The following is a 12,234-nucleotide window of genomic DNA, read 5'->3' on the forward strand; positions in this document are numbered from 1 at the left end:
ATCTCGTGCACCGTTTTCTGGGCGAAGCGACATTTTAACGCGCATTTACTTCGACGCGTATTCCGTACGAACACGCGCACGTTTTCTATGCGAAGCTCCGGCGAAGGCAGTTTAAGTCATGAACGCCCAGGGGTCTTCGGTGGGAGCCGTGAACCAACGGGGTCTCCGGTTGGGTCTGACACGTGACTACAGGCCCTCGGGGACTCATCCGTGGACTCCACCTATGCAGGAGGACCCCCTGGGGTGCCCGACGTGGCATTTGGGTGAAGGCTGGACCTTCCCAAGGGGCTCCAAGCTCTGCTTGAGCCAGAGGCCCAGGGACAAAGAAAACAAGCCAAAAAAAATATTTCAAATGATTTGGGAATCAGTTTTAATTTGACTCAAGTTCACATAAATAACATTAGTTCATATATTATGCCATTTTATATACTTTGCCCGTTTGATTTACATTCTTATTTGGCTAAAATTCACACAACTATGAAAGCATAGAGTAATTTACACACAGCTGTTTCGAGTATATCAGTAGAGAGATTTAAATGCTTCAGGAGAGGAGTGCGTTGATTTCAACAGCCACTTTTTTCTGGAGCATGAGGAAAAAAAAATAATCTTTCAAGAAACACAGCAAATGCAAAATACTATCATTTTTATGACTGTAGCAGTTCACTACAAAGAGTGTTACCTGTATTCTTTTGCCTGTAACACAAAAAAAGCACAAACTGTAGAAACCTGATATGTAAGAACAGAAGAATTTTAATCATTTGACCAATTCCAAATGTTAGTACAAAACATTATGAAGTAGTACACAGTATGCACTCGGACTTGGATCATGCAGCAAACAGTCAAGTATACCGGCACAAATAAACCGAACTGTTGACTTTAGTTCTGAATTAAGCAAATATGAGTTTTTTTTTTTTTTTTTTCCCCCCCCCTCTCCAATATATTTGTCTTCTGAACGGCCAAAAACGAAGAACGGGTGAAGGACGTGCTTCTCCTCGACTTTGTTCCTCCTGGCCGCGGCGCGTGTTATGCTGGGAGCGCTGTGCTGACCCCGATGCTGCTCTCAAGTTTCCCCATCTTGCTTCGCAAGCACCAACTGCAGCTCCCACTGCCTTTAAGCGACGGCCAGTCGGCTAACGGTGTGCGCCGAGCAAGCCTGGCTGAGACATTCTGTGCTTTTACTCCGCAACGAGAACCAAAAAACACACACTGAAAACAGAAGAAAAACGCAGGTCTACATTCTGTGTGGAGAAAGCGTGCGCTGAAGTATGTGCGACATGAGGCCGAGGACACGGGTGGGAACGACGCGTGTCCGTCAGAGCTACATCTACCAGCCCGCACCCATCGGCCAAAACGGAGGTCCCTTCTTGGCTTGTGTTTCATGGAAGGCCTGCAATCTCACGCTGACCACTGGGACACACGGATCGCGGCTCCTCTCCGCTCTCTTACTCCAGCTGATTGTCTGAGTATCATTTAGAAAACGCTTCTCAGGAAAGTCACGCGCCATAAATTGTAAAAAGCTGAGAAATTAAAAAAAAAAAAAAAAAAGCTTTGAAATTACATAAACTCGAGTTCGCTTACTTTCCACAAAGTCATGAACACATGGACTAATGGACATGGCCTCTGATGCTGAGCAGAGAGGAAAAATATTGCTCTGTGGGATTCAGACATACTTGAAACCTGGAAACGATATGTTCTCCCTGCGTGCCAAAGGAAGGTGAAGAAACCTCGCGACTTATCTGGAAGACTGCTTCAGATCTTACAAGTGGAAAGACAAGAAAGTAATATTCTCAGAGACTTCTGCATGTCAGGACCTGTCATGTGTCTCACAGCTGATCTCAAGGAAACAAAGAACGTCTGGTCTTGCTGGGAATGTAGGCTGCGCTGAAACTCAGCTCGAGCCCAATGGGAATGAACGCAGGGGCAGGACTGTACTTTCCACACCAGCTGGGACCACCGCTCTTGGGTAAGACGGAAGAGACGTGATGAAACGAAGCGCTCGACGCTGCAACGTACTGGACCGTTGGATCATGCTCGTGTCGCGGTGATGAGTCATGCTTTCCAAACAAACAAAAGCAAAATTAAAAAGCAAGACAAAAGGACCTGTTGTGGACAAATCACAGAGAAACTACTGAACATGCAATGAAGCTCAACTTTCAAACAACACCCATCTTCTCCATCGTGGAGATGCGTCATTTTACTAACACAGTTGCCCCTGGTAAAAAATAGCAGTAACAATAAAATTATTTCCCGTCTCTATATAAGATAAAGCTTCTATATACTACTAAACTTGACAAAGAAATACAACCCATTCCCAATTTTCTTTTTCTTACACACTGGGGAAATTAAATCTAAAAAGTGCATTATAAATACATTGAAACTGACAGATAAGCAACCCAACTTATTATTCATAAATAATATACATTTGTGTTTTTTAATAGTCATTAATTTCTTATTTTACAAGACTAGTAGTCACATTATGCAAGTAAAACTTTTGCAGTCGAAACTCAAACACAACAGGGTTCGTTAAACTGCAAAGGTAAGCAATGCTCATCCATGAAAGAAGATGGGGGGTGAAAAAAAGAGTGAAATGAAATGGGTGGCAAATGGGGAGGGTCTCGGGAACGGGTCTCAGTGACAGCCCTTCATACTCGACCCATAGGGCGACTCCTGCGGTCGACACACGCCCTCTTGCTGCTCTGGGCAGTCCACGAAGTCGGGCACGGGCAGGCCTGACAGGATCATCACCGACTTGTTCCAGATCATGAAGGTGGGCACCACCGGCAGCAGGAAGGAGATGTCGAAGGTGTGCAGGTGCTGCGAGTTCATGGCGTCGTAGAAGGAGAGAGCGTTGTTGTCGTAGTCCAACAGCACGCCCAGACGCCGCAGCTGCAGGCTGGCCTCCACCAGCATCTCCTTGCCGTTGTGGCGCACCATGAAGTTATTGTTGCAGCGCGAGAATACCCATGACGACGAGTTCTTCCCGTTCCACTCGTTTTTGGGTGCCGACTTGTAGGCCACGCCCACCGCATACCTGCACGGAGGACGACACGGTTCGGGTAGAATCCGCTCCCAACTTAGTGCGGAGACGTACGTCTCTTACCAATTTGGTCCAAAAATTGGGAAATCCAGAACTAGACAGGAGTGCAACGATGGAAAACGCCGCACGCATTTTAGGATGCGCCGGAACGGCTCACAACACTTCAACGCTTAGTGCTGCAGAGCACGAGGAAACACAGGCTAGAACTCGTACTGCTCCGACAAGAAGCCCACCTGAGAACATCCACAATGGCTTCCTGAACTAGTGTGTCTGGAGTCAGCAGCAGAGACATGTGACCGGGCGACTTTTGTGTGGACAAAGCGCGAGCCTCCCAACTATCCATCTATTAATTATTTCTTTAGCTGATGCTTTTCTCCTAAGCGACTTAGAGCGATTTACACGGCTGGGTGATGTTCGCCGGAGCAACATCGAAGTACCCCTTGCCCAAGGGTACTGCGGCAGGAAGCGCGACCGAAAGCCACAACCTCCGAGTCCAGAGGCAGCAGATCTCACCGCTTTGCCACCTGCTAGGAGTCGTCTCCTTCCGCACGAGGGAAGAAGCGGGCACCGAGAGCTCAGGCGCTCCTGCTGCGGCGTTTCTTCTCCCCAGTGGAACATCTTCCTCGTACGACTTCCCGAGGACGACTGTTACGAGGGGCTGATATAAAAGTGACGATTTAATCGGAGAGAACAAAGCGTACGTGGGGAATTTAACAGCCTCCTTCCAGCGCCCACCACCGGCACCACTGTCAGGAACCTCTATTTCACCCTTGGCTGGATTACTAATGTACTGCTTTTACCGCTGTAACTCCTAAAGAAAGCTGTCTACACCACAGTGACTTTGCTCCCTGCTGATAACAATTTCACCTAAAAACAAAGTTCCTCCCTGCTTTTTTTTTTTTTTTGCTCAGTACCAGACACATGCCTGCAAGCCCTGCGCACGTAATTCTGCACGCGGCATCCGTTCCGAGAAAGCCGAGACTCGAACGCCGAGCCTCGCGACTCCAGCAAGTGAACTAATTAACTTATATCTGGTCGCAAGGCGGTGAAAAGTGCCCGTCTGTGGCGTTCCCAACCTTGGGAGCACATTAAGAACAGCAGCAAAATTAGTGCCGACGACTCAGCCGTGCGTAGGAGGGCCTCCGCATCTTAACTCTCCTGCTTAACATGCTTTGCTTGCAAGATTTACTTCACAAATCTGGGGCCTCGGCTGATAAGTGTACTAGAATTTGGGACAAATAGCACAGAAGAATTTAAAAAAAAAAAAAAAAAAGTTTTGATATTGGGTCCCAAACTTTTAAAAGAAAAAAAAAATCCAATCTCAAATTTTCTTTATTTGCCACATTGTCAGCAATGATTAATTATAAATAACATGCAAAATAACCTTTGGTCACACTGGGTCATCTCTAGACACCTGCTTCTCCTGAAATGCTGACTCTGATAACAGTAGTATCCTGGAGAATGAAATGAATGACTTGGAAATGCAGCTCAGGTGTGCTGATATGTCCATAAGAACAAATGAGTGTTCTAGTAATGTTATTTACTCCATGAATGTGGTATTTAGACCCGGGGGGCATGGACTCCTTTAGACTGTGGTGCTGGAGGTCAGTTATAACCACATCATGGACAGTCAGGGAAACAAGTCGGATGGACGGTGGGCCAGATCGGGCCAGATCAGTCCAGAACTCTTATTAGGAGCATAAATGATGGGTGGCACAGTGAGTAGAGCTGCTGTCTCACACCTCCTGGGTGGCGCAAGAGGATGTGGGTTCGATCCCTGCTCAGCCTGTGTGGAGTTTGCATGTTCTCCCTGTGTCTGTGTGGGTTTCCTCCAGGTGCTCTGGTTTCCTCCCACAGTCCAAAGACATGCTGTTCAGGTTCAGCCATAGTGTGTGAGTGACAGAGAGAGAGTGTGTTCCACTGATGTATGGATGAGTGACCCAGTGTAAGTAGTGTATCTAGCAGTGTAAGTCACCGCGGTGAATAAGGTGTGTGGGCTGGTTATGCTACGTAGAGTTCATTGGAAGTCACTTTGGAAAAAAGTGTCTGATAAATAAATACATGTGAATGATAAGCCCGAGGTTATCTTGGACAAGTAACAGGAAGATGGAATTACTCTCAAAGACAGTAATGCTTGGGAAAGTTGTATAAAGGAGGAGAGGAAAACCAGCACCCGGAGGGATGGACCCAACCACGGATGCACTGGATGCACCGGATGCACCGCTTTAGCACCGAGGACTCAAGTAACTGGAGACACTATTTATGGGGTCACAACGGGTCAGCATCAACCTGACAGCACCGAGCAACAACAGCGGTAGCCAGGGTAACTGGACACTACATTCTAGAAGGCTTCTCCAGCCCCACACCGGATGCCTGCTGCGTTGGCCATCACCTAGTAGGGGGCAGCTCTGAAGTCGCGTGTCACACCAGACCAGCAGAGACATCTGAGGAACGACTAAATACCAATTTAACACGTCGCTTTCCACGATGGAAAAAGTAGAGTTGAAGAGCGGAAGATCCAGACAGGTTTTGGGAAGGTCTCTATTACACAGCACATGTGCAAATCGGTCTCCAGCTCGGGGGAGCTGACAGCTGGATGATGCAACTCTTGCATCCACTATTCACAAAGCCTGGCTGGAAAGAAAGGAAGGAAGGAACAAAATTAATTTGGAAAATCTACATCGGTTCCTTCATTTCCTCTGCGAGAGTGCGGCGCCCAGGCAGCTCCTGGGAGGGTAACACAAGGCCACTGGCTGAAAGCTACGCGGTGGCCCGCCGTAGCCTGAGGGATCATGGGTAAACAAGCGTTCTACACACCCTGCGGCTCAATGTACACTACAGTGAAACACCGTGCCACGATTTACTGTCCTTTAACGAACTAATTCCCAAAAGTATCGCACCATGATTAATCTCTGAAACGGAAATCACTGTAACTCCCCAATAAGACAAGTCCGCAGTTCCTTTAGCCGCTATTCTGAAATCCAAAGTAACCGAAATGCAGAGATTTTGTGACGATGACACTGATGTGGTTGCTTGAGGACCTTGGAGAAGAGGCAACATTTATGGAACATTTATTGCGCATATATTCACAGGTATTTAGAGTTAATTTTTAACCCTATTTTTAACTTTTCCGGAACATTCTCCTCAGAAATAAGTAGTGGAGTATTTACGGTCTTTATTTATCCTCCTCTTTCACTTACGAGTTTACTACTATATAACTATACAAATATTATTTATAGTACAGGTGGTCCCTGATTTACGATTTTTTTCGACTTTACGATGGTGCGTTGGCGATAACATTCAGTAGAAACCGTACTTCGAATTTTAATTTGTTTTTTTTCCCCCGGCCAAGTGATATGTGGAGCGATACTATCGCACGATGCTGGGCAGTGACAGCGATCCGCATCTCCCAGTCTGTCACGCACAGGTGTGTATTAAGTGTATTAAATGCATTTTTGGCTTACGGTATTTTCGACTGACGATGCGTTTTGGGGAACGTAACCCCATCGTAAATCGAGGACCACCTGTATTCAGTATGTATTCCACTTTACCAAATTTATTAATGCCACTCGCGGTGTGAGTATTCATTCGTTTCGCAGCTAAAATATTAACGTGTTCGATTACGAAGTGCTGCCCCGAACTGGCTGGAGGTGTTATGTAATATACGGTATATATGCTGGAGTACCTTCCTGAAACACAAAAAAAAATGTGATTTCCGAAATGCATCTGGCTCCCAGGGCTTCAGATAAAAGACTGTGGAGCTGTACTGAGAAGGTGACCCTTGATCAATTCTACGCTCTTCTCGCTTCCTCATTTCTTACAGTATTTTAGGAGCTGCCAACACTCTGCACTTCGTGGCGCTGCCTATGGAACACACTTTCAATCTGCTCGTGAGAATATGGAACCGACAGGACGGGATCTTCAAGAGCACAGCATCCCATGCGGGGGAGGGACGGATAGCGCGACCACCCGGCAGGCGGTGCGGAGACGGCGCGCCATCGAGCGAGCGGCGGCCCCTCACCATGTGGAGGCCCCCAGCAGCACCTCCCAGTAGTGGCAGCCGCTGTCGATGAAGACGTTGCCGGCGGCTCCGTAGGCTCCCGTGCTGCTGAAGCGCTCGGGCGTGTGGCTCTTCTTCAGGGAGCTTTCATCCTTCTCCATGGTCAGGCAGTCGTTGGACAGCCGCAGCTTCTTGTGGGCCGTCTTGGGGTCCAGCTTGAAGGGCTGACCTGAAGGAAGGAGAAGACTCACTGGTAAACAAGCAGGCTGTGGACCCTTCCTGGTGGGCGCACTGAGAAACCTACGGAAGCTCAACATTTCGTGACGGACGATGACTTTTCCACGCAGACTGCCGGAGACTCGGGGCGCTGTCCCCCTAAACGCGCACACCTATTACTGGGACTGCTAGGGGGCGTCAGCATTCGCAACGGCTTTTCTACTCCCCTTGCATTGCTCTCCCTTTTAATCCGAAAGCGGCACAGAGAAGGGGGAGGCGAATATTGGTGTTCCCCCTCGCCCCCTTGCGCCTATCCACTGGAGGGGTAAAAGGGGCAGAGCGCACCCGGGTTTAAATCGCTGTGAAGGAGCTCCTTCCCTCGCAGCCGAGGTGGGAGCTCTGCTGGGATCCTGCAGCCGCCCCCTGTAGCCCTGACATTAAACCCTGACAAGCCCATCCCCATCTCCAGCCCGGGCTTAAGGAGCAACAATAGAGCGAACCCCACCCCCCCCAAGAAATAATCTCGGCTGAGACGCGCGTGTGACTGAGAGACACTCTGGCAGCGTGCTGCTGCAGGAAGCCAATTACATTAATACGCTCCCTGCTTTGAACTGCTTATCGCTGCGAGCGCAGCCGCTTTCAAACGGTGCCGCTTTCCGGGGGCCCGCTCCGGCACAGGGGGCATCGGGGGGCGTCGAGGGGTTGCGTCTGACGGGTCACCCGCTCACGGGCCTGGGGTGGCAGGGGGGAAGCGGCAGGCGACACATGGGTTCTCGAGAGCTCTGTGTCAGGACAGTGTGCTTCGTCTGCCCTGATTAATCATTCGCGATAAAAAAAGGATCAAGGAATCAGACAATGTGAACATTATGGAGAAAAAAATGATGTATATACACATATATGGAAAACACCAGTTGAAGATGCTGCAGATGTGAGCAGTCGTACACAGCTCTACGAACTGTTTAGAAAATGTATTACCTAAAAAAACATCCTGTGTCACAAACTCCAAATTTAAACCACACTGACAGTGAAAAGAAGGCTTTATATTAAGCCGAAACAATTGTTACGGAGCAGTGCTGCTGACTGCCAGTGGAAGTGAGTCATTTTCAGGAACAGACTGCAGATGAACAAAGAGAACATCGGTACATCTTACATAATTACGTTAATTTAATTTCTGTTTCACTCCAAAACAGTTAAGCACTCCGCAGGGACTTGGCTCTCTTTTGTGTTATAAATCAAAGCAATTTTTCTGCTTTTACAAAACTGCTTGTGGTACAACTTTAATGTTCAACAGCTGTAAGATGTTCCCAGCATGAAGGGTCATACGGATAGAAATACCTATGAATATGAACGCCTCCTGATTATACTTCTTAACAAGTGGACAAGATGCTGAAAATGATAAAGTGAATGGAATTCCAGACAATGTGTGGAGTGTGGATACTAACCAGACAGCGTCATGCTGCTTGTGGTGTGCTATCCCAACTCGCGGTGCGTTACCCAGGCCTGCAATGCACTACCCAAATCCACAGTGCATTGCCCAGACCCGCGGGACGTTAGCCAGACCCACGGTGCACTTCCCATACCTGCAGTGCGTTGCCCAGACCCGCAGTACGTTACCCAAACCTGCGGTGCACTTCCCATACCCACGGTACGTTACCCAGGCCTGCGGTATGTTACCCAAACTTGCGGTGCACTTCCCATACCCACGGTACGTTACCCAGACCTGCGGTGCACTTCCCATACCCACGGTACGTTACCCAGACCTGCGGTGCACTTCCCATACCCACGGTACATTACCCAGATCTGCGGTGCACTTCCCATACCCACGATACGTTACCCAGACTCACGGTACGTTACCCAGACCTGCGGTGCACTTCCCATACCCACAATACGTTACCCAGACCCGCGGTACGTTACCCAAACCTGCGGTGCACTTCCCATACCCACGGTACGTTACCCAGACCTGCGGTGGACTTCCCATACCCACGGTACGTTACCCAAACCCGTGGTGCACTTCCCCTACCCGCAGTACGTTACCTAGACCCGCGGTACGTTACCCAAACCTGCGGTGCACTTCCCATACCCACGGTACGTTACCCAGACCTGCGGTGCACTTCCCATACCCGCGGTACGTTACCCAGACCTGCGGTGGACTTCCCATACCCACGGTACGTTACCCAAACCCGCGGTGCACTTCCCCTACCCGCAGTACGTTACCTAGACCCGCGGTACGTTACCCAAACCTGCGGTGCACTTCCCATACCCACGGTACGTTACCCAGACCTGCGGTGCACTTCCCATACCCGCGGTACGTTACCCAGACCTGCGGTGGACTTCCCATACCCACGGTATGTTACCCAAACCCGCGGTGCACTTCCCCTACCCGCAGTACGTTACCTAGACCCGCGGTACGTTACCCAGACCTGCGGTGCACTTCCCATACCCGCGGTACGTTACCCAGACCTGCGGTGGACTTCCCATACCCACGGTATGTTACCCAAACCCGCGGTGCACTTCCCCTACCCGCAGTACGTTACCTAGACCCGCGGTACGTTACCCAAACCTGCGGTGCACTTCCCATACCCACGGTACATTACCCAGATCTGCGGTGCACTTCCCATACCCACGATACGTTACCCAGACTCACGGTACGTTACCCAGACCTGCGGTGCACTTCCCCTACCCGCAGTACGTTACCTAGACCCGCGGTACGTTACCCAAACCTGCGGTGCACTTCCCATACCCACGGTACGTTACCCAAACCCGCGGTGCACTTCCCCTACCCGCAGTACGTTACCTAGACCCGCGGTACGTTACCCAAACCTGCGGTGGACTTCCCATACCCACGGTACGTTACCCAGACCTGCGGTGCACTTCCCATACCCGCGGTATGTTACCCAGACCTGCGGTGCACTTCCCATACCCGCAGTACGTTACCTAGACCCGCGGTACGTTACCCAAACCTGCGGTGCACTTCCCATACCCACGGTACGTTACCCAGACCTGCGGTGCACTTCCCATACCCGCGGTACGTTACCCAGACCTGCGGTGGACTTCCCATACCCACGGTATGTTACCCAAACCCGCGGTGCACTTCCCCTACCCGCAGTACGTTACCTAGACCCGCGGTACGTTACCCAAACCTGCGGTGCACTTCCCATACCCACGGTACATTACCCAGATCTGCGGTGCACTTCCCATACCCACGATACGTTACCCAGACTCACGGTACGTTACCCAGACCTGCGGTGCACTTCCCCTACCCGCAGTACGTTACCTAGACCCGCGGTACGTTACCCAAACCTGCGGTGCACTTCCCATACCCACGGTACGTTACCCAAACCCGCAGTGCACTTCCCCTACCCGCAGTACGTTACCTAGACCCGCGGTACGTTACCCAAACCTGCGGTGGACTTCCCATACCCACGGTACGTTACCCAGACCTGCGGTGCACTTCCCATACCCGCGGTACGTTACCCAGACCTGCGGTGCACTTCCCATACCCATGGTACGTTACCCAAACCTGCGGTGCACTTCCCATACCCGCGGTACGTTACCCAGACCTGCGGTGGACTTCCCATACCCACGGTATGTTACCCAAACCCGCGGTGCACTTCCCCTACCCGCAGTACGTTACCTAGACCCGCGGTACGTTACCCAAACCTGCGGTGCACTTCCCATACCCACGGTACATTACCCAGATCTGCGGTGCACTTCCCATACCCACGATACGTTACCCAGACTCACGGTACGTTACCCAGACCTGCGGTGCACTTCCCCTACCCGCAGTACGTTACCTAGACCCGCGGTACGTTACCCAAACCTGCGGTGCACTTCCCATACCCACGGTACGTTACCCAAACCCGCGGTGCACTTCCCCTACCCGCAGTACGTTACCTAGACCCGCGGTACGTTACCCAAACCTGCGGTGGACTTCCCATACCCACGGTACGTTACCCAGACCTGCGGTGCACTTCCCATACCCGCGGTACGTTACCCAGACCTGCGGTGCACTTCCCATACCCATGGTACGTTACCCAAACCTGCGGTGCACTTCCCATACCCGCAGTACGTTACCCAGACCTGCGGTGCACTTCCCATACCCGCAGTACGTTACCCAGACCTGCGGTGGACTTCCCATACCCACGGTACGTTACCCAGACCTGCGGTGCACTTCCCATACCCGCGGTACGTTACCCAGACCTGCGGTGCACTTCCCATACCCGCGGTACGTTACCCAGGCCCGCGGTATGTTACCCAAACCCGCGGTGCGTTGGCCCAGACCCATGGTGCGTTGCCAAGACCCTCGGTACGTTGCCCAGACCCACGGCACGTTACCCAGACCCGCGGTGCACTTCCCATACCTGGGGTGCATTGCCCAGACCTGCAGTACGTTACCCAGACCCATGGTGCGTTGCCCAGGCCGCGGTGCGTTGGCAGACCTGCGGTGCGCTACCTGCACTCACGTTCCCGTCTCACATCTGTACAAACTTCAGTGTGCTGCTGTGTTTACCAGGAAAGAACAACAGAGAAGAGCAGCTGCTGTGCACCGGCGTCGTACCCACAGCTCAAGTGCGTGTAGCACGGAACAGCAGCAGGGCACTCGAATAACTAAATACAATATGAATGTTTTAACACATTGTCCGCTTTGCACTTTGACGAGCACTTTGGCTGCTTATCTGGCCTGCAAGCACCAGTGTGGCCTTTGGCGCACACTTCTATGGGTGTGTGTGTGTGTGTGTGTGTGTGTGTGTGTGTGTGTGTGTGTGTGTGTGTGGCCATGCATTCATACGCAGCGCTTGTCGAAGGATATCTCTGCGCAGGGCTGTGTGTGGGCGTGATGCTAGGATCTGCTCAGCATGCTGGATGAGTAGAGACAGCATTCTGTTCACAAATGTAAATATTGAATGTTATTAAACAGCCCTGACAAGCGGCAAACAAATGAAAAATAATATCTATGCCCTCGGCATACTCAAGTGATGCT

At 50.9% G+C, this 12,234-nt stretch overlaps 1 protein-coding gene across 6 annotated transcripts in view; it reads right to left on the reverse strand.

Moving 5' to 3' along the window:
- Positions 1-365: 365 nt before the first annotated feature.
- Positions 366-12,234, reverse strand: part of mid2 (midline 2) — a 133,728-nt gene continuing 121,859 nt past the window's right edge. For all 6 annotated transcript variants that reach the window (XM_029257403.1, XM_029257402.1, XM_029257400.1 and 3 more), the window contains 2 exons: positions 7,059-7,266; positions 366-3,031 (listed from right to left, as the gene is read on the reverse strand). In XM_029257403.1, the coding sequence (XP_029113236.1) occupies positions 2,629-3,031; positions 7,059-7,266 (611 nt within the window). In that variant the 3' untranslated portion in view covers positions 366-2,628. The remainder of the gene's footprint in view (positions 3,032-7,058; positions 7,267-12,234) is intronic.

This window comes from Scleropages formosus, chromosome 13 (assembly GCF_900964775.1).
Source record: "Scleropages formosus chromosome 13, fSclFor1.1, whole genome shotgun sequence".
Lineage (NCBI taxonomy): Eukaryota > Metazoa > Chordata > Actinopteri > Osteoglossiformes > Osteoglossidae > Scleropages > Scleropages formosus.